The sequence below is a fragment of the Scleropages formosus genome, chromosome 10 (assembly GCF_900964775.1).
Source record: "Scleropages formosus chromosome 10, fSclFor1.1, whole genome shotgun sequence".
Classification (NCBI taxonomy): Eukaryota; Metazoa; Chordata; class Actinopteri; order Osteoglossiformes; family Osteoglossidae; genus Scleropages; species Scleropages formosus.
This window is the reverse complement of record NC_041815.1, coordinates 15,549,595-15,575,130: the sequence shown is the minus strand read 5'-3', so window position 1 is coordinate 15,575,130 and position 25,536 is coordinate 15,549,595. Positions and strand designations below refer to the sequence as shown.

The following is a 25,536-nucleotide window of genomic DNA, read 5'->3' as shown; positions in this document are numbered from 1 at the left end:
TCAACCGCAGCTGGGTTCCTTTGGATGTGCTCAGGTTCTGAACAGTCAGACAGGAACAAGTGAGTATTATTCTGGGTAGCGTGCGAGTCCATTGCGGGACAGTCACACACGTGTATTTACTCACGCATACACACACTATGCCATTCAATCACAAATCTGAATGGAACCTGTCTTTGGGTTGTGGCACAAAATGGGAGGGAACTCCAGTTCATGGAGAGAACATGCAAACTCCATACAGATTCAGGGGGCATCGAAGCTGTACTCGATCACATAGCCCTGACTCTGTTAGGTTCTCGCACTACCTGCTGCACCACCATGCTGCCCAGCAGAACCAGAATGGCGCTTTAACCGCTGCACCAAGCAGCAAGACTTCCCCAATAATTTAAAATCAGTACATTTTTGCTTTTAAGCAACAAGTGTGGTTTGGAGTTTTTGAAAACAGTGATGTGTGCGTAGAGGTTCAGCTCTCTCCACCAACCCAGCAGGGCCAGTTTCTGGAAGGGAGGCAGGCTGGCGGAGCGACGGTGGATTAGGATGGATTCGCTCTCTGCCGCGACCTTGTCACTTTCTGTTTGCTCGGCTTGGTGAGGGTTCAGCCGCAGCTCAGCGACCGGTGCGTGTGCCATGACGGAGCTAATTGCGTCCCCTGTTGAGTTGACAGAGCCCCGCTCTCTGAGCGCTGTTTCGTGCCAGCTGGAAGGACAGCTCTCCTCCTGCTGCGCTCCAGCACAGGAACCGGGACTCTTCGCTCCACACCTCCTTTGTTTTTCACGTCTTGTTTCGAGGAGAGGCCCATGATCACTCGCCTTTCTTGCTATTGTGGACCATGTTGCGTGCGTGTGTGTGTGTGTGTGTATGTGTATGTGTCCGTCCCGTAGCTCCTTGTTAATTAAAATGTGCTCCCAGGTGTCTTTTCCCTCGCAGGGAGTGGCAACAACTGTGTCAATAACACAACGGTACGGGCAGCAGCTGTATTCACCTGTGTTTGTGTGTATTTGCGCATGCACACATACACATGCGCTGCCGGTTTGAGCGGCTCATCTCTGCTGTCAGGACCAGCGTGGAAAAGCCGCGCGGCAGCCATGGACCTCGGGAACATTCGGGACCTGATGCGCAAAACTCAAGCGTCCATTGCTGAAAAGGGCTACCTGGCCAAGGGTGCGGACGGGATTCAGATCACGGCTCTGCTCCAGACTCAGTCCCTGGTTCAGGACAGCTCTCTGAAATTTGTGAGCCTTTAAGTGAAGCGGCGCCTTTCGTTTTGTGCGCCTTTTTCTTTCCGGGAAAACGTGGTTCTCGGTCGTGACGGTTCGGTTTGTTCCAGTGCCTTGGTTTGCGCGTGAGCTACATGTTTTCCGAGCAATCCCACGTGTCTGTGAAATGTTTTGTGTTTCTGCCTGCGTGTGTTGCCCTTGCGTGCGCTGACCGGCCGACTTTTTGCTCCTGCTCACCTGAGTCAAGGGCGCCTTCAGGGCAGAAGTACGCGCGCAAGTGTTTTGTCCTCTTTGAACGCGGTTGGTTGACACGCTCTCTGTCCCCCGTGCAGGCGCTTGGCAGCGAGGGAGTGCGGGTCATGATGGAGAGCGCCCTGACAGCCCGGGACAGGGTGGGGGTGCAGGACTTTGTCCTGCTGGAGAACCACACCAGCGAGGCGGCTTTCATTGAGAACTTGCGCAAGAGGTTCAAGGAGAATCTCATCTACGTAAGATACGGACGCGCACACGCAGAACGTAACCCTCAACATTGTGCAATTGTGTGTGTGTATGAGCGAGTGTGTGAGAATATCTTAACGTGTCTGACACAGAGGGGTGTGGTCGCTCCACCGTTTTGATGTGGCTGTGCTTTGCCCGCAGACGTACATCGGCTCGGTTCTGGTGTCGGTGAACCCCTACAAGGAGCTGGAGATCTACACCAAACAGCACATGGAGCGATACAGAGGCGTCAACTTCTACGAGGTTTCCCCTCACATGTGAGTGGCAGACAAACCTAGGGGTTGCATTACGCAATTCATTGTTTTTGCATTTCTCAAGCTTGCACCGTGCGCCTGTTTGTGGAAGTGGTTGCTAGGCACTGCCGGAGTCTCTCACCGATGCGCTGACATACTGATCGTTCTAAACAAGCCACGCTTTGTGCAGAGTCTGCAGTGAGCTGGATGTTCCAGGGCTGCTCTCCCACACACTGCGGCTCCTCTAAATGTTTTCTCTCTGTCTGGGGGAGAAGACGCTTTGCCAGGAGTTGTTTGTGGATAGCTGTTGAGTGGCGATGTCTGATCGTACCAGGCAGCACTCTCAGCATTTCCCTGTGAGAAGTGGAGACCCCCAAACACCCGAACCTCCCCATATGCACGTTCCAGCTAGTGGGAACGTGATGAAAGGGCTCCCTTTGCTCTTCCACTCTGCAGTTCCCAGTGACTCAGCAGAAGAGGCCCGCACTGCTGTTGCCCTGAAAACCTCCCCCAGAGTGACTCACAGGATCCAGGAGAAGCACCGCTGACTTTTATTGATCCTCTGTCTACGAGCTCTAATGCCGCATTACTCTTCTGGCAGCGTGTTATGTCATTCCGAGCCTAAGCAATTTGCCTCCCTGGAAAAACATGCAGGAGGTTGTGGCATTCCAGGGCAGTGTTGCGTCTAACGGTGCGTCCTGCTGTGCGGGGTGACACTCAGAACCTTTCCCTCACCCTCCATGGTGTTCGCAGTTACGCCGTCTCTGACAATGCGTACCGCTCCATGCGGACGGAGCGACGGGACCAGTGCATCCTGATCTCCGGCGAGAGTGGGGCCGGTAAGACGGAGGCATCCAAGAAGATCCTGCAGTACTACGCAGTGACGTGTCCCGCCAGCGAGCAGGTGCAGACAGTGAAGGACCGCCTGCTGCAGTCCAACCCTGTCCTGGAGGTGAGAGAGACAGATGGCAAAGGCAGAGATGCACACGCGCACACGCACACACACGCTCTTCTGGTGCCAAAGAAGTGGAGCAAAGGTTTTTGAGGAAGTGAACAGACTGGGGGGTCAGGGAACAGTCTGTGTTGTGCCTGAGCTGCTGCGAATCCACATGTGCAGCAGATGTGCAGGTTGTTATTTGTAATGTGTGGTTATACGGCAGTCACTTTCATCCCTACTGGCCAGCTGAGTAATGGCTTCTGTACAGAGAAGGTGTTTTCACTCCTATCTAATTGGTACAACAGCAGTATGTGCTGCTGTCAGGGCTTGAACCGTCAACGTAGGGGGAGGGTAGAGGGTATGTTGGCAGACCTTCAGAAACACACAACGCATGTTGCTTCTGTTGTGTTCCAGGCTTTCGGGAATGCCAAAACCCTGCGGAATGACAACTCCAGTCGATTTGGAAAGTATATGGACATCCAGTTCGACTTCAGGGTGAGTCTGCACGCTCTCCGTCTCTGGGATCATGGAATCAGATAGGGTTTTTTTTTGTTTGTTTGTTTTTTCTCCCCACTCAACTGAAATTCCCCAACCACATTGTCTGCTGATTTGATGGCGCTTACCTGAATGAAAAGTGGGCTTACGGAACCATACTCGCTGCCTCCGTTAACAAGATTGTCTTTCCATATCACTCCTTTGTTTGCATTCTTGCACTTTTTTTGCCCTTTTTGCGGTCTGGATGTTGTGGAATGGGATGATGGTGTGCGTGCATGTGCATGTGTGTGTGTGATGCCCCTGCTTCTGTGATCCAGCATTCATGCATCACCCCATCTTCCTGCGGCCCTCCCTTTTCCTACCCTCGCCTGCAGGGGGCACCGGTGGGTGGACACATCCTCAACTATTTACTGGAAAAGTCCAGGGTGGTGCACCAAAACCACGGCGAGCGCAACTTCCACATCTTCTACCAACTGATTGAAGGTGGAGAGGAAGACTTATTGAGGAGGCTGGGACTGGAGAGGAATACGCAGCAGTACCAATATCTGGTGAAGGTCAGTAAGAGCAGTGACACAACTGTCGCGGTAGTGCTCCGGCTGAGCTTGGCGGTAGTCGTAAACCGATGTTACTAGTGTATATGCTGTGCTGGGATCTACGTTCACACAGAGATGGAACCAGTCGCCATTCTTTTTTCTGCTTCTTATTGCCTGCCTTCTCTCCACTTTAACTGTTAGAGCTCCTTCTGCTCCCCTTTCCTCTCTAGTCATTCCCCACTTTCTCTCATCCATTCTTTCATGGTATTAGATGTAATAGACTAGGCAGCCCTATTCACTTGTCATTAGGGCTTCTCTCTCTCTCTCATTTCCCTGTAACAGGACTTAAGTGTCAGTCACTCAGTGCTGCAAGACTGGACTGTCAATCTCTATCCCTGTCCCTTGAATCATTAATTCCTGCATTTCTCTGTATTTTCAGACTTCTTTACTAGTGTGTGGTTGTGACGCATCTAATGGTGGAGTTGTGCGTGTCTTTTAGGGCAACTGTCCGAAAGTGAGTTCCATCAACGACCGCAACGACTGGAAGGCGGTGAGGAAGGCTCTGTCGGTCATCGGTTTCAACGATGATGAAGTGGAGGTGAGAGTTCTGCATCGTAGCATTTCTTTATTGCCCGTAGGATTTGGTTTGGTTTGTCTGATACACAGCCCTGCCAAACCTCTGCTGTTCTTTACACAGTTGTATGAGACACATGAACACTGCGCAGGCGGACTAGTGCCAGTTGGAGAAGCTGTTTGCTTATCGCTGACGAGAACCTCCCAATTCCCTGCAGGGCAATGATGCAGCTGTCCAAATTACACTAACTAGCTATTGGCAATAGATGTAACCCGGAGTGCAACTGCTGTATGGGATCACATCCCTTGGCTCTTAACAGAACAAGTACAGCTGCTTCAGAGGCTGCAACAGAGCTGAGCATAGTGTGAAACTTCACTGTTGGTTCAGCCTAGGCTCCAGAGTCCGGCCTGGAGCACCATAACTCAACAGAGCAGTACGCTAGCTGTCAGACCCCACCAGTTGGCTTGCAGAGTGCTGGCTTGGCACTGGGGGGGTAGAGGTGCTGTTGGCAGTTGCTGTCACTGGAAGTCTGTTTCCTCTGCGTTTATCTTTGGGAGGAGAGCCAGCAGTGGGCATCTACCCACACTGCACCAGCAAGGCAGTTCGTACATATTAAACGGCTATTATATTCACAGTCTTTTTTTTTTTTAAATTCCCCCAAAGGAATTTCATTATTTTCAGGGCTTGTTTCTGATTACATTTGTAATGTGAGTCGAGGAACAGTGAAATTTCAGATATTGTTGATGTTTTAATATTCTTCTACCGGTTCTTTTTCTTTCATGCTTTCTTCATCTCTGCAGGAGCTGCTGAACATCATTGCCAGCGTCCTCCACCTGGGAAATGTTCAGTTTGGAGCAGAAGAGAGTGGCAACGCCTATATCACTACAGACACACAGATCAAGTACCTGGCCAGGGTAGGACACCTGCCCTGTCTGTCCTTTTCACCACCTGAAGCTGTGTCTGCAGCACATCTTTACTCACAAAAATACTGTGGTTTAATGCATTAAGTATTGCATTTTGAATGTGTTGCAGTTGCTAGGTGTCGAGGGGTCCATCCTCAAGGAGGCTCTCACCCATAAGAAGATCATCGCCAAGGGAGAGGAGGTGGGTGTGAGTGCTCGCTCACCTGGCTTTTCTTAAGAAGATAACCTCTTACTTGTGTGAAGATCAAGCCTTCCATGCTGTGTATGACAGGTGCTTTCTTTTGCATTTCAGCTGATGAGCCCGCTAAACTCTGAGCAGGCGGCATCGGCACGAGATGCCCTGTCCAAAGCTGTTTACGGCCGCACGTTCACCTGGCTGGTAAACAAGATAAACCTGTCCCTGGCTTACAAGGTATGGCCTCCTTCATAAATGTAGGTTTTTTTTTTTTTTTTTTTTTTTTTTTTTGAGGAAGGAGTCCTGCTCTATTCTGGAAAATATGAAGGCATTTTTCTGCACATGCAGTCTTGTAATGTTGGACTCTTCATTTCGGTACGAGCATGTAGCTCCCCCTTATGTAGTGAATAGGATACTGCAATTAGGGGATTTCCTCTCCGCTTCATTGTCCTTCCTGTGAATTCTGTCCCTACAGAAATAATAGCAGTGAGTTTCTTGCACCCACTTTTGCCATGTGCTTTGTTTTACAGGATGATTTATACCCCCTCAGTAAGAACGCATCTGTGATTGGTCTGCTGGACATCTATGGCTTTGAGGTCTTCCAGCAGAACAGGTAAAAGGAGTTTTACCTCTTGGTTGCACAAAGCAAGGTGATAACTGTTTTTATGTGGGCTATGTCACATGTTTGTGTTCCCCTGTTGCTGAAGCAAAGCAGATCAAGTGGAAATGTCCACCTGAAAGCGTTTGAGTCTGCAGTGGTGTAAAAGGTGGTACTATCTGAGATGGCATGGTTCTCTGTGACACCACTTTTATTACAAACTTTCTCCTCTCAGTAGATTTTGCAGTCTTCTGTTCAGCTATACTGCTTGTGTCAGCTCATTTTTGAATTGGGGTTTTCTGCTCTGCATTTTTACATTCTTTGTTAGTGGCTCAGGTCCATTATGCCATAATGGGTGGGTGTCTTTGGAGATCACTCTGTATCTGTATTATTAACATTTGTGAGTGTCTTTTCTGAACCAGTGACAATGTGTGTCTGTCTTCTGTACTGTCATCTCCTCTTATTTCTTTTTTTGTTTAAAATTCTGTGTATGAGCTTTCTTTTGCATATTCATCACATGGGACTTCATTATGTAGCTTCGTTTGCTGAGCCACCTCTCTTCCTCTTGCCCGCAGCTTTGAGCAGTTCTGCATCAACTACTGCAACGAGAAGCTGCAGCAGCTCTTCATTGAGCTCACACTCAAGTCGGAGCAGGAGGAGTACGAGTCTGAGGGCATCACGGTGAGGGAAACAAATCCCTGTTTTCGTACAGGAGGGATGATTCCTCTCCAGCCTACTGGTGCAGTTCAGGTTGAATAAATCCAGGTTTCAAGAGCAGGATCCATTTGTAAACTTAATTGCAAATCTTTGCCAGGTGCAGTTAGCCATAGTTGTCAGTCTGGTTAAGAAACAAGATTAGTGCTGTTTGTAGAAACATTGAATGCCCATCTCCCTTTTTGTGTTTGATCATGTCAACAGAGCCAATCAGTGTGTAAAATGACACGCAGGAGAAAAAATGGCCCTCGGTCAGACTTTCTGCCTAGTCAAAGAGCCCATTATGATTTGATGTGTGGCATTTTGTGCTGTGTTTTTCTGTTCCAACATTTTTACTGCTGGATACACTGCCATTTCTTGACCCCGTGAACTTGGGGTTGGAGGCGCCGTTTGCAACCGCAAGCGGCGAGTGGGTTCGGAATGCGGCTTTACTGGAGCTCCTTTACCATCTGGACGCTTATAAATATTGCATGAAGTGACTTGTTCCTTCCCCACTGTGATTAGAAAGTTAAAACAGTGGCCTGTCTTTTGTTTCAGTGGGAGCCAGTGCAATTCTTCAACAACAAGATTATCTGCGATTTGGTGGAGGAAAAGTTTAAAGGCATTATCTCCATTCTGGTGAGAGGGAATGGGTGGGATTAGTTCTACCTCTTACACTCATTCTTTCTTTAGGAGAACCTTCTTCCTGTCCCTTCTTGCACCAACTGTCCTCTCTCTACCCCCATGTCTGGCCTTTTTTGCATGGTTCAGGATGAAGAGTGCCTGAGACCAGGGGATGCAAGTGACTTAACCTTCTTAGAGAAGCTGGAGAACACAGTGGGTGGTCACGCTCACTTTGTAACGTAAGTCTGCTGACCTGACCCTCAAAACCAATATGGATGGGGATGCATGGCCATACCACTGCATTGCTTAGCAAAGTAATTTTAGCCTTCTTTGACTACAGCATTTAGTCGACAACTCTTTTGCTGCTGTATGGAACGCACTTTTGTAAACCAAACGTGCACCAGCTTTTCCCTGTCAACATGTCTCGCTGTCTGTCTGGTTCAGTCACAAGCTGGCCGATGGGAAGACAAGGAAGGTGATGGGGAGAGAGGAGTTCAGGCTGTTGCACTATGCTGGTGAAGTCAACTACAATGTTAACGGTGAGGAGGAAGAAGGAGAAAGGGAGTGGATGATATGTAGCTGCCTGGCCCCTGTCCAGTCCTCACTCACAGCAACATTTTTGATTTATTTTAGGCTGACAGCCAAGGCTTTGTTCTCTATATGAAATTTGGGCTGACAGTCTCCCCATCTTCCATCTCCGTATTAGGTTTCCTCGACAAGAACAATGACTTGCTCTTCAGGAACCTGAAGGAGGTGAGAGCTTTAGGATTGACAGTGCTTTGTGTTTTGAAGGGGAAGCCTTTCCATTGCTTGTCCCTTTCTCCTTCGGCATCCAGTCGCCCTTCTTGTTCACTTGTGTGCTGTTGGCACTGAGTTCGGTAAGTTTGCTGTGTTAACGCTCACCACACTTCTTCATTGTGTTGTTCCTCTGTGTAGATCATGTGTCAGTCAGAAAACAAGATCCTGACACAGTGCTTCGACAGGGAGGAGCTGACCGATAAAAAGCGCCCTGAGACGGTGAGAAGATCACATTTTAACCACCAGTGATTTACATAAGCATCCAGGCATAGTTTTCGTGTGCACAAACACAGAGGCATGCTAGCAGGAATCCCTTTGGAACTGACACATCATTCTCCCATTTTCTGGACCACCCCCTCACCTTTAAAAAGGCGTTCATTGGCTGAGAGTAGGAGGCACAATGCTGTCATTTTTAAGTGCGCATGTTTGTGTGTGTGTGTGTGTGTATACACATAGCTCTGTGAGCTGTGCTCCCCCACCCCACGCTGGCCGTGCCTGGTCAGTCCGCACAGTGTAGCTCTCTGTTCTCCTCAGGTCTCATTCTGCTCACCCCTCTGCTCTGCTTGCCTCTGCTCTTCATTCTCTCCGTCCTCTCCTCTCTCCATCTCACTGCGCTGTCTTCGTCCTGCAGACAGCAACTCAGTTTAAAAACAGCCTGGCTAAACTGATGGAAATTCTGATGTCCAAGGAGCCGTCTTACATCCGTTGCATTAAACCCAATGATGCCAAACAAGCAGGTATGGCAGGATGGCAATCTTTGACCACACATCTCAATGTCTTTTGTATGTATTAGTGCTGGTCTGTCTCTCTGTGAGTCTTTGTTGGCTTTCCTGTAACTCCTTCATATGACTGTGAATAACAGCCTGTGTGCCTCTTGTTTTGACTGTAATTTGAGAGTAATTCTCTAGAAAATATCAAATACTAGCGAACTGTTGCATATTGTGAGTTTGGGGATCTCTGCCTTCTTCCGAGCTCTCTAACCCCCTACCTTCTCATAGGACGCTTTGATGAGGTTCTGATTCGACACCAGGTGAAATACTTGGGTCTGATGGAGAACCTGCGGGTGAGGCGAGCTGGGTTTGCCTACAGGCGACGCTACGAAGTTTTCCTGCAGAGGTGAGTCTACTCTGTGTGGACAAGCTGCAAGCTCTTCCTTCTAGTCAGTACAGACATCTCAAGGTTTAGCCTTTTCTATGCAAACATTCATTATCTATTCTAAAGCTGAAGGTGTAAGTGAAAATGTGCATTTTTGTGACCATTATTGATATTGATTCAACTGATGTTTTTCTACAAAGTGACTTAAAATGTTGTTTGCTTAGAATTATTTATCCATTTAGACTGCTAGGAAATTTTAACTGGATTGAGGGTAAAGACTTTGCTCAAGGGTACTACAGCAGGACTGGGATTCAAATGGAACCTGGGTCCTTCGAGTGAAAGGCAGCGGCTCTAATCACCAGGTTTCCAGCTCCCTCAGTTGTACAATTTACACGTGATGTGATTTCTTTGGCAGATATAAGTCCCTGTGCCCAGACACGTGGCCGAACTGGAAGGGCCGCCTGGCCGATGGCGTGTCCACACTGGTCAAGCATCTGGGTTACAAACCTGAAGAGTATAAGCTAGGCAGGTGAGCTGGCAAGGCTTACAGACTTGGGTCCACATGTCACATCCAGTCTACTCCACAGTCTTTATTACCTGTAATGTTTTTACCCTTCCCTTTTCACATACTAAGTGTGATACAGTATTAGTGTTTTGACAGGCCGTTCATCGCTCTTATTTCTACTGTTTTCTTTACTTCTCTGATAGTTTAGTCCAGTGCCTTATGTGGATTTCAATACCGCCTTCTACATTTCACATATAAGGTGTTTTGCCTCCGCAGAGTTTCACTGAATCATGAATTGGCAGTAGTTTAGCCAATGATCTGCTCGACATCTACTCACTATTTGTTTGCGATAGTGTCACATTGCGTCCCCACAGTTCTGACTTATGTGAGCTGATTTATCATAAGGCACAAAGACATGTGACTTGGTTTTTAGTGGTTTTGGGTCTTTGCAGGTCCAAGATCTTTATCCGCTTCCCAAAGACACTGTTTGCAACAGAGGATGCCCTGGAAGTGAGGAAGCACAGCTTGGGTAAGCCACTGGAGGCCTGATGCTGGAGCTGTGCTGTTCACAAGGAAGGTGATGTAGGAGCAAACACAAATTCTACTCTCACCTCCTTCAGCAACCAAACTGCAGGCTTGCTGGAGGGGTTATAGCCAGAAGTCCAAATACCTGAAGATGAGGCACTCTGGTAAGGGTCCTGCTCAACAGTTCTCATTTCATACAGCACCAGTCAAATATATGAGTACAAGTGGTGGAAATTGCTTTCTGCAGCACTTGTCTGGGGTGTAGTGGTGTAACTCGACCTCCTCATGGCAACGTCTTCTCCGCTTGGTGTCATCATAGCCCCGTGTGTACTACTTTTCCGCAGCAATCCTGATCCAGGCCTGGTGGAGAGGCATCTTAGCTCTCCGGGAAGCTAAGCGTCGAAGAACAGCTGCCGACACCATTCGCAGGTAAGCGCTCACTGGGAATGGTGGGATGTTGGGGGGACACTTGTAGAGTAATTGGCAGTCGGGGGGGGGGTGGAATATATGAGCGTGACTACTTATTGGGCAGCATGCCATTTCTGTAACTGCCCTGCTATCTGAGTTCAAATGTTAAAACCCTTTATTGACAGATTCATCAAGGGCTTCATCTACCGCAAACAGCCGCGCTGCCCAGAGAATGAGTATTTCCTGGACTATGTTCGCTACTCCTTCCTCATGAACCTGTGGAGAAACCTACCCAAAACGGTCCTGGACAAAAGCTGGCCTACACCTCCACCGGCACTCACTGAGGTTTTTCCAGCAAGCAATCATATGCTCCTTCTGATGAGAACCCATATCTAAGAGTTGACAGGACCTGCTTTACCTTTTCTTCCCCTCACCTGATCTCATCTTCCCCAGGCATCGGAGCAGCTCCGGAACCTGTGCATGCAGAACATGGTGTGGACCTATTGCAAGCGGATCAGCCCCGAGAGGAAGCATCAGGTGACTTGTGACACAATACAACTGGACCCAGATGTTTCCAGTGATTTTTCTCATTGGGATTTTCCTTTTTTTGTTGTTTTTTTTTTTATCTTTTATTTTTATTTTTAAATCTAACTTTAAAACACTTTCTTGACGTAGTTTCACTGTTGCCTACTTTATGCAACCAGATACTTTTACTGAATAGTTTTAGGTGAAGTACCTTAAGCAGATCCCCTGACTGGGATTTAAAGATGAACTGCTTTTGCTACATGATCTTGACCATTTTGGGCTTTTTGTGGTTTCTGCCCACTACTTTCCTCTGATCTTCGGTTTTACATTTTCACATCCTGTGGTGTCCTCTCCCTGCCCTCACTTCCTTACTGATGATTTCCCCTGCTTCTCCTTTTCACCTGCTCTCTTGGTGGCTCTGTTTTCCCGCAGTTGGAGCAGAAGTTGGTGGCAAGTGAAATTTTTAAGGATAAGAAGGACAACTATCCCCAGAGTGTCCCCAAGCTGTTTGCCAGCACAAGGCTGAGTGAGTTCTTCCCCATGCGTTGAGGCAATTGAAGTACACACGCACAAGAGCATGTTGTGACACTCTGACACACTCATAAACACGCAGCAAGAATGATCTAGCCGCTGTTGAAATCTTCAACAATTGCTTTCTGTTTTTCCACTTGTCTCTCATCCTCTCCCTCCCAGATGGAGAAGAGATCAGCCCCAAGGTGCTCCAAGCTTTGGGCAATGAGAAGATGAAGGTGATGAGCTGCAATGTCGATGTGCTGTTTCAGTGGGATTTTACCCACCTCTTGTGTTGTTGTAACATTAATTGAAGTGCATACATGCGTGCGAGTCCTAACGCACATGAACCTTGCCATCCTGTCTTTCCATGCTAGTATGCTGTTTCTGTGACTAAGTACGATAGGAAGGGATACCGTGCACGGCCTCGGCAGCTTCTTCTCACTGCCAGCTGTGCTGTCATTGTTGAGGACAGCAAACTGAAGCAGCGCATTGATTACAGTGCGCTCAAAGGTCAGTGGCAATGTCACTAGTCACTAGTATTGCTGGGGTCAGTGGCGGCACATTGTGGGTTTCAGTCAGTGCTGTCACACTGTGCCACTTCTCTAGGGGGGCTCACATTCTCTGACCAACTGACTTATTTTTACAGGTATCTCAGTTAGTTCCCTCAGTGATGGTTTGTTTGTCCTTCATGTGCCATGCGAGGACAACAAACAGAAGGTGAGACAGCTGTTCATTTTTGGTTGTCATCTCTCTTTATATTTCTACATAGCCTGTTACTGGTTACATCTTGTATATGCTGGCTTTTGTTGCAGCTGAGTTTTTAATTTGTCATGATACTGCCATTTATACTACGATTCAAGCCAATTTAAACCAACCGGTATTCTTGAGATAAACCTTCCTACAGTAACCTTGCTCCATGAGCTCTCTTGACATCGCTGAGCTTACCACTTTGACATCTGATCTTTGACCTCCAGGGTGATGTGGTGCTGCAGAGTGACCATGTGATTGAGACCCTAACCAAGGTGGCAATCTGTGCAGACAAGATTAACAATGTCAACATCAGTCAAGGGAGGTTAGTAAGCATAAAGTAACGAAGGAGTCAAGAAAAATAACTAAGAATCTCTCGAGTGTTTACTATTGCAAATGTAATATTGTCACATTTTTTGAGGACTAAAGCATGTCGTCTTTTTCATCAGTTGCCGAGTAATATGTCACGGTTCATGACGAATATTACAATACATTTTCAAATGTACTGTGTCCAGTATTACTAAAATTTTCAGGTGATGCAGCTATAACTTAAGGGGCTAAAGGACATTATTTCCTGACTGCAGCATAAAGTTCACTGTTGGTCGCGGGAAGGAGGGTGTCATAGACTTCACCCCTGGCTCGGAGCTGCTTGTCACCAAGGCCAAGAACGGACACCTGTCTGTGGTGAGTGGCTGCTACGGAGCAGGGTTCTGCTCTTCTCCTGGTTCTTTTTGTTTTCTTTGCCTCACTGTGTTCGCTGAGATGCATTTTTGGGAAGAGATGCAGTTTGTAAACTCTCTGCAATTTTTACAAAGTAGCTTTCACTGACTTCACATACTCCTCCTTGTATTATTACATATATAACTCCTGTTTCAGTTAGTGCAATTGAAGGGTTCTGTTTTTGTGTTCTATAGACTGCCCCTCGGCTCAACTCAAGATGATGACAGACCAACTGTTGCCTACCTGTCAGCAAGTGGAGATGCTTTCAAATACCCTCTTTTTCACCAGTCAGCTGACAGCAGACTCCTTTACTTCAAGCAATCAGATTCCAGTTTCATACGCCACAAAAGGGCTATGCTCCCAAATAAGAGAATATAGTTAAGTAAACATTATTTATGTTTATATAGAAATATTGATGTTATTGGTATTCTGTAATTACTTAAATTTGAAACAAACACAGGTGACATGTCTACAGCCTCCTCTCTCTCACCTTTTCTACTGTCTTTGAGTAGAAATGGGATATGGGGCAAAAAACGAGACAGTGACTTGAGCTTGTGCTTGCAATCAGGGTTCTTGTTGTGAAATGCAATGTGCTATGAGTTATGCAAGTTGATCCCTCTGTGGCTTTCTCTCTGTCCACTGCCATCACTGCCTCATACTGCTTGCCTTTATTGTCTGCCCTTTTTATTTTTGTTCCCACTTTGCTGGAATAATATTGCTAGCCAGAAACATCGTATGGTCATTGCTGGCTATGTTGCTTTTCCTGACATTCTGACTTAAAACAATGAGGTGAAGTGAATGGTGTCAGTACGTTGAATTTTCATTTCCACTTGATACAAGACCAATAAATATAATGGAAGCCATGCAAAAATCAAACCTTTTTTTTATCTCTGATATGAGTGGGAGAACTGTCACAGAATTTAGCAAATGAAGTTGCTAAAGTAAAATTGTAAAATTTGTACTTCTCCATGACGTGCTTTTGCTACATTGTAAAGCTATACGATGGTTCAATCATTACTGCAGATATATACAAGGTGAGACACAGGTGGGTGCATGTTGTCTTTGCAGTCCTCCTGAGAAAAGTCATGTTTTGTAATTGAATTCCAATTTCCAGACCTGCTGTGTTCAGTGTTGGCCTGCCCTCATCAACGGGTCACTCAGCACTTTTGGCAGCTTTGTCCTCATTTGCAAAGGAACCGGCACTAATTATACTGCCAGGCCATTCTGCCTGATTTCAGTATGTTCTCGCTAAATTTGTTGTACGTGGGGTGGGATCTGCTGACAGTTTCACTGTGATTCACTTGATCAGTAGTTGGTAACTGGGGAAACTAAATTGTGTGTGTATTATTCCGGCCAAAGGAATATATGTAAACCAAATAATGTTTATTGGGAGTACCAATTGGAGCAGAAGACATTGATTTGGGGTCAGACCGAGCCTTTTTGGTCAGTCTTCAACTTGATTTGTACTTGAAGTGCTGAAAAATTTTGTAAAATGTTTTGGAAAGCTGGTTTTTATGAATTCTCAGACTGTTTTGAAAGAAAAATATGAGGAATAATCTACAAGGGTAAATCAAGTATCCACAATCTGTTAAATTATTCATTACTTTTTGATTTAGCCTAGTACATTTCAATACATTTTTAACTCTCCTCCAAATCTAAAAATTAACTATTGCAAAACTGGGATTTTCTTGCTGCACTAAAGCTATATTTATTGTTTATTTGAATAGATACTTCATGTTAACTGGTTATATATTGGTTGACAAATTTGACCTTTTCAGCTAATTTTACAAATTTCATAATAAGAGAGGGATATATTTTTCTATAACTAGAAATCTAAATAAATCTACAATAGAGCTTATTAATTCACTATAGCTTTCATGTTTAGAATCCAGCATGGATGGTAGCCACTCATTGTGTATCAGATTTTTTTTCCCTCCTTTTGTTTTTTAGTTATTGTATTACAAATGCTTACAATATAATCAATTTTTTGAGGAATCTGGTATTTCTTTTAAAAATATTCTCTTTTTGCATTTCTCTTAGCCTAGAAGATGCATGTTCTATATTCTACCTTTCTTGTTCTGTGTGGAACCACCACAACCCCCCAGATGTTTCTGTGAACTTTTTTCTGAATTTTCTTGAGAGAAAGCCATGGAGATGTTAGACGAGGTGCACAGATGCCCCATCAATGTACTTATGCACTGACAGCACTAGCCAAAGGATGCCCTTGGGGCATATTTTGTTGACTGTTTTGTAATTAATTATAAGTGCTATTTTGTTAGGCATGGAGTAAACAGGTGAAGACAGAAACCAAATATAAATGCCTTGTGCATTCAAACCAACTTTCCAAAAATGCAAAAGAATCTTGCTAATGTGCCTTGTGTTTAACTGTAAATTAATTTATACTGAAGTAATCTAATCCTTCCTTAAGGCTGGCTCAATTATATTTTTGTTGGTTGTCTTTTTGTTAAAACTGTTAAATCTGGTGTTCCACTCTTTCCAAACCACCCTCATAACATTAGAGCAAGGTAGTGGAACAACCTATGGAGAATTGGTGGTAGAAATATGAACGCATTATATACTGTACATTGTAACCTGATGCTGATTTCTCCCACCTTTTAATTCAGTTTTACATGTTATTGTTTCCTAATTTCTTGATTTAGAATGATTCACAATAAAGGGCAAACATTGTTAGTCCTAAACTATTGTATGTGCACTCCTGTGTAATCGAGCGGCACCCTGAGATGAAGAGGTTTTGAAAACAATAAATAAAAAGAAAAATGTTGATAGTGTTTTTCTGGAAGTGGGCTGAAGCACTGCATATACAAATCCCACTTGAACAAATAAGGATTTGTGTTTGTGATGTGGATGTGTAAGTGGCGGAAGACTATAGGGCAAAGCAGTTAACACCTATAGCTGCACGGTATTTGTAAAAGTTTAATTTCTTTCACACAGAAAAGGTTAAATATGCTTTCAGCAGAGGGTCCTTTGATTTCAAGTTGTTGCTTCGTCTACTATTAAAAGTATGTGGTAAATCTGTTATACGTGCAGAACTTGGTCCAAATGCTTTAATGCAATCACCTGGTACATTTGCATCAGACTTTACATATATACAAAACTGGACTGGCACCATGATGCAAAACCAGACCAAGTGATCCGAGTATTCTGCGGTGAGACCCCAGTAACATACGTCATTGTACCACTGACTGAGGAACTGAACCATAATCAAGAAAAAACAAAGTGCTTGAACTGCTGAGAAAGGAAAAGTATCGCAGTCTCCAGCAATATGTGAACTCTTCAGTACAGAGAGACGCAAGTATGTACAAAAAAACATTCCATTTGAAGACCACGTACACACACAACTCACACGGGGGCTGAAGCAGTTTGTTCCGAGTGGGGTCGCGGTGAGCCGGAGCCTAATCTGGCAACACGGTGTAAGGCTGGAGGAGGAGGGGACACGCCCAGGATGGGATGCCAGTCCATCACAAGGCACCCCAAGCAGGACTCGCTCTCTGGTGGGTCTGGAGTTCAGGACCCGGCCAAACCCACTGCGCCACCGCGCCCACCTCACGTCCAGCTTGTTCACGATAAAAAAATTACATGAATTTGGTTTTGATAAATGTAACAAAAATTGCAATCAGAAAAATCAACATATTAAAAACAGGATAGCAGAGATGACAAAGCACAAGGCATTAAGTCATTTAAATAGCATTCAAATCAACCAGTACAAAAAAGTTTTTATACATCAAGTTCTTATCCAAATTTCACATCTGAACCAAAAATTTACCCTGAATAAAATATCAGTGATTCCCAAATGATGTTTGCAAGCTTATGGCCAAGATGTATGCAGATGCAGTACATGTTAAGTTACAGGAAATCCAGTTGACATATTTTATTAATACAGTTGAGTTGTTTTTAACTGGAGAGAATATTTTTACGCATTGATTTAGCAAAGAAAAAGTGGTTTCATGTGTAAAGACTATATACTGAGTGGATGTGAAATTTAGAAAAAAATACGTTCATTATACACTTTCAGCTTTGGTTTGGCCTGCTTACGTGACATTGTGTCCGCTGTGGGTCCAGAAAAAGATCTAGAATAAAAATAAACGTAGCGTGATTTAAAAGAGATCTGGAAATAGCCCCCAGTTCCCGTTAGTTAGCTTGTACTCGCAGTGCTGGAGTTACTGTAAATGAACGTTTGCTCCTGTCCTGGTACCTTCCACATTCTATCTAATCCTTCGATTTTAGGAACATCGTAAAGGAGCAGCGGAAACATCTGTGTTTTCCCCAAGCAGCTATTTCTCATAACAGTGCAGACAAAAAGATGCGCGAATAGAATTGAATGTGTTATTCTAAAAACGCGCGCCGCGTGCAGGGGAGGGGAGGGGAGGCGGGGGTTTACACTGACTGTATTCTCATCTTTCATTCCCTAAAAACAATACTTTCGCAGAGCAGCGGGTCACTGGAGACTCGTACTACAAACGTTTCATAGTTGATGCGTTCCTTTGGCTGTCAGAGAGTTTATGCGCCGACAACACTCTATGTATCACTGTTCGACCGTGAAGATTTAGGAAAGTGCGAGAAAGACCTGCCTGCCTGTGTCTGTGAAAACTGCTCAGTCTGCAGAGATCTAACTTTTACATTTACTCATTTTAGCAGACGCTTTTCTCCAAAGCAACGTACATCTCAGAGAAAATACAGTGGTTACATCAGTAGATTAGCAGAAAAAGACTAAGATGGAGCTTGCTTCTCTTCTTTACACCATCAAATTAATAATGCAAAAGTGCTCCAGTCTCGGGCCACGAGTGATGGTGAGTGAGACCTTCTCGGACAGTTAACTCGGACTTAACTGGAACAGTTACAACATCCCTCTGCGTAAAAGCAAAAAGCGGCGTAAAGTTGCCCATCTAACACTAATTCGTAACGGACAAAGGCTGTCCGTAAACAAACGTAATGTGGCAACGTACTGTACTGAAAGCGAAGCGCTGAGGCCCCCCGCGCGGCGGAGGGCGCTCTCTAAGTCACGTGACTGCCTGTAAAAGGGACAGGCGGTAGCGCGCCTCACGTGACCGTCAGGACGAGACACTCAAATCATTTAATAGTGATTAATGAAGAAGACAATCTATCGGAAGAACAGATCATGAGGCCGTTCCGCGATGTTTTGTATAATCGTTATTTATCGCCTTTTTTTTCTAGTTTTACAGAGAACAAGTTACTCGTGAACTCATTACTCAGCAGTTTCACTTATAATAATGAACGAACGGCAACTTCAGGTTGTTTTTTCTTAGGTTGTTTTGTTAGCCTGCTAAGGATGAACCCCCCGTGCCGTGTTTACCCTAAAAACAAGGTAAGTTGGACAAGATATGATTTTACTAACGCATCGCTCTCTTATTTCTCAATCGTGCGGTACGAGTCCCGATTCACCCACTTCCTCTCGTAGTAGTCAGATCAGATGTGAGGGTATTTACATACAATTAACAAACACAATTCCGTTTCATTACTCCTGCAGTGGGAATAGCGGCGGGAGACAGGGGACGTCTCCCTCTGTCTCCGAAAGCCTTCCATAATGGGTTCCCCTGTATTTATGTATAATTCCACTGAATACTTTCGAGATTATTTTTGTCAGTGCCCAAGAAATTGTTACATCACTGTCTACCTCCTGTGTGTTGGGTGTCGAAATGTAGAACGTTTTGTAGTAGTGTTTGACTCGTTCATAGACTAGAGCTCATCGGGTAAGAATGGAATATGCCTGACAACTATCAGTTATATATTATGTAGAGTCTAGAGTCTATATATATATATATATATATTTATATTTCTTTACCAGTTGTCAACATTATTAAACGTGCTTAAACTTAGAACAACACTGTTCCGGGTGACGGAGGGGGTATCCCCCTGAACAGAGAGACTCGCTATTGGCTCCTTGATATTAGTGCGTCATCGCCGCTGGGGAATTCCGGCTCGCGCCAGACTTGCGCGCTAACGCCCCGACTTTTGGTGATGTGTAATATTTGGTGCGTCTGTGAAGACTTTTAGAGGCTTTTAGATTCAAACTAAAAGTGTTTTGTGCGCATACTGGTCAGTGAAAGCGAGATGAAAGAAAAATGAATGAATGTCTTTAAGTTCGAATAGCGAAAACGGCCCCCAATTTCTCCTTTTTTAAAGGTTGGTGGTTGAATGAGTGGTTCTTCTGTGGTTGTTTATGTGTCAAACTTTAAACTTTTGCAGAGAAGTGACTTCAGTCGTAGACACACAGGGGCATGAAGATGCGAGGGCGGAGAAGAGGAAGGCAGTGCCTGATGCCGCATTGCTGAAGACAGGAAGAAGAGCCGCACACAATTTCACCAGATGGCAGAACTCTGTTGCCTAAAAGGAAGTGTCTGGAAGATCATTTGACACACGTTGTGTAATGTTGTGTAAGTTCATTCAATGTATGAGAGGACTGCTGACGTTAAGGAACAACAAGTTGCAGAGGAACCACACTGTAAACTGCAATCTGGGGCATCCATGGTCATGAAAGACTCTTGAACCACTACTGTATTATGTTAATCAGGTGTTTTTCCAAAGTGAGTTTGTCATTTTGCGCTTTACCTATACAGCCAAATATTGTTTTACTGAGACATTTCAAATTAAGTACATGTTTCAAGGTTTCAGCTGCAGGGATTTGACCCTGTGACTTTCTGAGCTACTTAACCACTGAGATCTTCATACTGGTACTGCGATGGCACTGGGACCTTGTTGTGCAGAACTGAAGTCCGAGCGTGTAAAGTTGGTGGAGGACTGGAGTCAGCACATCACCTTCCTCCTGGAGTTCCTGTACCAAGTGGGGGCACTGACCGAGGAGGATGTCAGCTTGATACAGGGTGGAGGCTCCCTGGGCAATCGGGACCGCATGCGGTTGCTACTGGATGTGTTGCACGGGCGTGGGGAGGAGGCATGTCGTGCATTCCTGCATGCACTGAAGGAACTACCAAAAGAGCAACAGGGGCAAGCATCACAAACAAGGAGAATACCAAGGACAACCAGCTGGAGCTGCTCAGGAAGCACAAAGAGATCCTGGGAAGGGAACACGTCCCTGCAGACTACCTCAGTGTCCGAGGGGGACAACTGAGCGGCAGTGAGCTTGGTCCGTTCACAGAGACCACATTGTCCCAGCGTCAGGGATATGCGGTCCCCCTGCGCTACCAGCACGAGACAACTGAGGTCGGTGATGCCTTCCGCAAGGCGGAGCTAGGCCCCGAAGGCCAGGGACAGACCTGTGAGTTCTCCAAGGTGTGCCAGAGTTTGTTGTTTGACCGAGCGGATGGGGTTACTCTTCTTTCAGGGGTAGCAGGCAGTGGAAAGACCACATTGGTGAGGAGACTGGTGCACGACTGGGCTGCCAGCGAGGAGTCCCAGAAGGTGGTCTTCTCCCTGTCTTTCCGGGAGCTGAACCTAGTCAGTGAGCCACAGAGCCTGCAGGAGCTGCTGTGCGTGCACTACAATCACCTCAGAGCCATTCTGCCCCAGATCCTTGCCTCCGATTTTGGCCGCATTCTTCTCATCCTGGATGGACTAGATGAGTTTCGGTTCCCACTCGACTTTGATAGGACTCCTAAATGCTCTGACCCTGAGCTTGCCCAGTCCATGGGGGACATGGTGGTAAACCTCATCAAAGGGAACCTCCTTCCTGGCATGTCACTCCTCCTCACCTCCCGGCCTCATGCCCTCTCCAAGGTACCACCCCAGCTGGTGTCTGTGTTCTACACTGTGCTGGGTTTCTCCCCAGACCAACAGCGCCAGTACTTCCTGCAGACCTGCCGGACCCCCAGAGCTGCTGAAAAGGTGTTGCAGTATGTGTCCTCCCACCAGCCCCTCCTGCTCATGTGCCACATCCCTGCCTTCTGCTGGATTGTTGCCACTGCCCTGCAGGACTCAGTTGAAGCACAAGGCTCCACCCCTCTCCAAGATCCCATGCCCTTGTCCACCCACGAGACAACAGACAGTCCTATCGCCACTGAGCCAAAAACTATGTGCACGCTGACTGATGCTCCGCAAGGCCCTGGAAAACCTGCTACAGTCACTGAAATCTACTGTTGCTTCTTGAAAGCAATCCTGGTGTTCCATGGGGAGGGACGGGAGGGGACATCCAGGGTGCACCGGCTCCAGGAGGCACCCCGGGTGCTGCGAGGCATGCGATCCCTGCTGCGGGACCTGGGTGCCCTGGCTTTCCGGGGACTGTTGGAGAGGCGCTTCCTATTTGATGCAGCTGACCTTGGTGCCCTGGCCCTGAACTGCAGTGATCTGTCCCGAGCCTTCCTGGTGGAGATCCTGCGGGAGGACCGTGCCTCACTAGCCTGCGAACGGAGCTTCCACTTCATCCACACCAGTGTGCAGGAGTTCCTGGCTGCGCTCTACTATGTCCTACAGTCACTGTCCGGTGCCGACCCTTTCTTCAGTCCCAAGCCCGGCCTGGCGTCGCTGACTGGGAAAGCCCTGACGGCTGCCACATGCCGGCTGCTCGGACATAACCGACTTGTGCGCAGGAATGTCAAGAAGGCCTTCCGCTTGAGTGAGAGCCACCAGTCCGGTCACCTGGACCTTTTCTGCAGGTCAGAGTTGTGTGCGCACCTGTGCAGTGTTGCTCTTTATGAACATCCACATGCACAACCTGTGCTGTTCCTGCACGTAGTTGTGCCAGTTACAGTGTTCTTTTTCCGCAGTCCTTTCCATCCTCTCTTACCGATGCACTGCACACCGGTCTGCTGTATACTGCTTATGCTTCATTGATGCACAGTGCCACACGGATTCACTGTACCTGCCCGATGCGCCATTCCACATACTTTCTGTAATTTGCGAACTTCCCTACTGGGATTAATAAGGTGTTATCCTATCCTAGATTTGTGTCAGGACTCTTGGTCCCTGGCACTCACCAGATACTGGACGGGATTTTCCCCCGGGAGCCTCGGAAACTCTTCCCCGGTTCCACCGGTCGGGCTGCTGCCCCAACCAGCCCCACCTCTGCCCCTCCATTTCTACTGAGGCTGCTTCACTCCCAGCTGCAGCGCCAAGAGCTCCGACCAGAGCGACAGGTCAACGCCTGCCACTGCCTGTATGAGGCACTGGACCCGGGTCTGTCTGCCCGTATGCAAAACTGGCTGTGCCTCTTGGCCCAGCAGGCTGTAGCAGGATCTGTTCGAACCGAGCAGGATTGGAGCGAGCTGGCCTTCCTGCTGGAGCTGAGTCCTTCGCTACAGGACTTGAATCTGGAAGCCCAAGGCCTGGGGGCCGAGGGGCTACGTCGCTTGCTACCCGTGCTACCCCTGTTCAGCACCCTCAGGTGAGTCGCTGTTCAAAACATTCTTGGGGAATTCCAGTGTCATAATTACCCTTGATTTTAGTGCCACCAAGTAGATTTTTGAGGCATTTTTAGTTTCAAATTAGGTTTGCCATCAGAACAATGTTTCCAAATCGCTGAAATGCCCTAAGTGGTTGGGGTTACCATTGCCAGCTTCCTGAAAAATGGTGATGGGCAGCTGGTTTTTGTGTAAAAAAAAAACACCACAATTTTTACGCTATTGGTTAAACCTGTAAATAACTGTGGATGTCCCGGAGGTGGCGTAGACATGTCCTGGCATAAAGTGCAGTCTCCCAGCGACCTGAAACACAACAGGAACAGAAGTGAACTTCCTTGCTACTTCTTTTAAAGATTTTCCGCTGGGCTCATCTTACCTCTGGTGAACACTTGAGGAATCTTGCAAATCTGCAGAAATCCCCCCCCACAGCAACAGTCACACCTCCAGCAAATACTGGTTGATGTGGGTTACCTGTGTGAATTGTTCTGTTCAATACAAGCTTTATTTCTTCATCTGACCAGAAGCTGCTGGAAAGGCCATTATTTACATTTACATTTATTCATTGAGCACTTTTCTCCAAAGCAACATACAGTGACCGCAATGTAGTCTTTAGGTGACACCTTTATTCAAGGTGACTTACAAGGCTAGATACCATCAACTCCTTGCAGTTGTTCACCCATCTATGGATCAGAGAAATGTGACACGCATAAATCCACTCACAAAGGGCAATTTATTCCCCAGTTTTTCTGAAACATCTCTTTGATATGTGGGAGGAAACCCACTTGAACACAGGGAGAACATGCAAACTCGCACACATTGACAGACTTTGAACTCATGTCTAATCACGCTGTCCAGGAGCAGTCAGGCATCAGGGGTAAATGTAGGTGTGAAAATGGATGGTTATATAATTCTTCTTCTGTCCTGTCCTTTCTTGCCCTAGATTGGGCCTGAATCCTCTCGGCCCAGAGGGGGCTGCCATCCTGTCTCAGGCACTCAGAAGCCCAGATTGTCGCATCGAGAGGCTGTGGTAAGTAGAGCAGGTGCAGGAAGGGCCAATGACAGCAGAAGGCCCATAACTGATGTCCTACCTTGTCTTGTGGACAGGGTGGTGCAGACAGGCCTGGGCTGTGAAGGAATGAAGATCCTCACTGAGGGACTGAGAGAGAACCACACAGTGGTGGATCTAAGGTGAGCCTGGCAGAAGGTCCTCCTCAAGTACGATTTCCTCCCACTTATATGCACACCAAGACAAGGTCCGGTTCAGACTTCCTCACTAATGAAGCGCTGTGTTTGCAGAATGGCCATCAATGGCATTGGGGACGAGGGCGCGTACTGCTTGGCAGAACTGCTGAGGACTAATCGCACACTCAGGGATATCAGGTAAGCAGATGGTGCCATTGGTCTCTAGGGAACACATCACTGACATATTTGCACAGAGGTGGTCAGGCACAGGCTGTTGAACTGTTGTCGTAGCACAATCATGGGAGTACACCCCTTACCTTACCTTACCTTACCTTACCTCAACTACCAGGCTCCGTGACAATAAGGTGACAGACAAGGGTGCGGAGTGTTTGATGGCTGCGCTGGTGGAAAACACCACTCTGCAGTGTCTGTGGTGAGTCACAGCCCCAAGGAGGAACTACAGTATCCTCATCATCACCTGGTCTTATGAATGATGTAGCTGAGCTTTTGCACTGGCAAGATCCTTGACATATCTTCTCAATGAAGCATTATCACTGTTTTGGTGTAACACAAGGCAAACTATGACTTGCCCTTTTGGTGATCCATGAAACTCAATATTTTGTTTAGAGTTTCAGTGGGTGAATTCATAGCAACTTGCTCAGAACAGTTTACTTACAATAGCTTGTCCTGTGGCACTAAGCTACGTGTTTTAACCCAGCATTGTTGTTTAATTTAATTGCCATTTTGTGATGTACCACCATTCAGGTTATTTGACAATAAGTTCTCCAAGGATGGGGTCCAGAGACTGAAGGAGTTTGCAAAAGGCAGAGCTACGCTGGACATCAAAGTGTGCATCTGATGTCATCTGGTCCACTTTCTCATTATTAGGGAGCCCCGACAGCGCTGCACGCTGGCGTTTTGGGCACTACAATCTGTGATGTCACGTCTGTTACTGTTAATATTGTTTTTTAAAATCAATCTCTGCATTCATGCTGTTGTATATTAAAAGTGTAAGCAGTGTTTTTTGCTATTCAGTTTACTATTCAGGTGTTGGTGTACTTTAGTGTTAGTTCAGGTTGACCTGCTGGGCTACTTTGCGAACCTCAGCATGGAGGCATTTCTGTGCCCTTCCTACAGAGGGCACAGCTGAGCACAAAGGCAATTGCTCACTTAAAAAATTGTTTTGGTTTGGGAAAGGTTTTTTTTTTTTTTTTTTTTTTTCCCCCCCAGACTGCATTTCTGTCTGAAGTTAATATACATTTTAATTTATATGTTTTATAGCTCTGACTAAACACCTGGGACAGAGGCCAAATAGGCAGGGAAGTAATTTAATAAGTGACAGTACTCTACATATGTAATACAAAGAAGCGTTGTTTTTGGAAAAGCAACAAGGCTAGATGAATTTTTAGCAGTTTACCCTAATTAAGTCATGCTGAATTTTTCTGAATGTCATTCACCTGAGACCAAATGCTTTAAATACCAGTTTTCCCTTGAGGATGAATGTTCTTGTTAATCCTTTCATTTTGTAAGAAATGTTTTTTAATGTTGATGTTTCTTCATTGGAGAGACTTTTGGAAAATGTAAATATGTGTACTGATTAATTTTTTCATTATGTTGTAATTTGACTCAGCTCGAAACCATTGATATTCAGAAGATATTTGTCCGAGCGTATCAGGTGGAGGACAGCTT

At 46.2% G+C, this 25,536-nt stretch overlaps 2 protein-coding genes across 6 annotated transcripts in view; both read left to right on the top strand.

Annotated features, from left to right (window-relative positions):
• The window catches only part of LOC108933470 (unconventional myosin-Ic-like), a 32,135-nt gene extending 17,864 nt beyond the window's left edge, over positions 1-14,271 (top strand). For all 5 annotated transcript variants that reach the window (XM_018750559.2, XM_018750560.2, XM_018750563.2 and 2 more), the window contains 31 exons: positions 1,547-1,702; positions 1,854-1,969; positions 2,699-2,897; positions 3,297-3,377; positions 3,752-3,931; positions 4,410-4,508; positions 5,285-5,398; positions 5,517-5,588; positions 5,700-5,819; positions 6,113-6,195; positions 6,756-6,861; positions 7,432-7,512; positions 7,645-7,736; positions 7,942-8,036; positions 8,204-8,250; positions 8,434-8,514; positions 8,927-9,032; positions 9,294-9,411; positions 9,806-9,919; positions 10,348-10,424; positions 10,516-10,584; positions 10,765-10,849; positions 11,014-11,173; positions 11,282-11,365; positions 11,786-11,879; positions 12,047-12,102; positions 12,241-12,376; positions 12,513-12,583; positions 12,841-12,938; positions 13,198-13,297; positions 13,528-14,271. In XM_018750559.2, the coding sequence (XP_018606075.1) occupies positions 1,547-1,702; positions 1,854-1,969; positions 2,699-2,897; positions 3,297-3,377; positions 3,752-3,931; positions 4,410-4,508; positions 5,285-5,398; positions 5,517-5,588; positions 5,700-5,819; positions 6,113-6,195; positions 6,756-6,861; positions 7,432-7,512; positions 7,645-7,736; positions 7,942-8,036; positions 8,204-8,250; positions 8,434-8,514; positions 8,927-9,032; positions 9,294-9,411; positions 9,806-9,919; positions 10,348-10,424; positions 10,516-10,584; positions 10,765-10,849; positions 11,014-11,173; positions 11,282-11,365; positions 11,786-11,879; positions 12,047-12,102; positions 12,241-12,376; positions 12,513-12,583; positions 12,841-12,938; positions 13,198-13,297; positions 13,528-13,554 (3,117 nt within the window). In that variant the 3' untranslated portion in view covers positions 13,555-14,271. The remainder of the gene's footprint in view (positions 1-1,546; positions 1,703-1,853; positions 1,970-2,698; positions 2,898-3,296; positions 3,378-3,751; positions 3,932-4,409; positions 4,509-5,284; positions 5,399-5,516; positions 5,589-5,699; positions 5,820-6,112; positions 6,196-6,755; positions 6,862-7,431; positions 7,513-7,644; positions 7,737-7,941; positions 8,037-8,203; positions 8,251-8,433; positions 8,515-8,926; positions 9,033-9,293; positions 9,412-9,805; positions 9,920-10,347; positions 10,425-10,515; positions 10,585-10,764; positions 10,850-11,013; positions 11,174-11,281; positions 11,366-11,785; positions 11,880-12,046; positions 12,103-12,240; positions 12,377-12,512; positions 12,584-12,840; positions 12,939-13,197; positions 13,298-13,527) is intronic.
• Positions 14,272-18,384: 4,113 nt separating this feature from the next.
• LOC108933463 (NLR family CARD domain-containing protein 3-like) lies at positions 18,385-25,148 on the top strand. The gene is given in 9 exon segments (XM_018750552.2): positions 18,385-18,677; positions 19,559-20,355; positions 20,358-21,921; positions 22,209-22,649; positions 23,606-23,692; positions 23,770-23,853; positions 23,962-24,045; positions 24,197-24,280; positions 24,613-25,148. Coding segments are annotated over 8 exon segments (2,742 nt in total). The 5' UTR covers positions 18,385-18,677; positions 19,559-20,051; the 3' UTR covers positions 24,707-25,148.
• Positions 25,149-25,536: the final 388 nt, after the last annotated feature.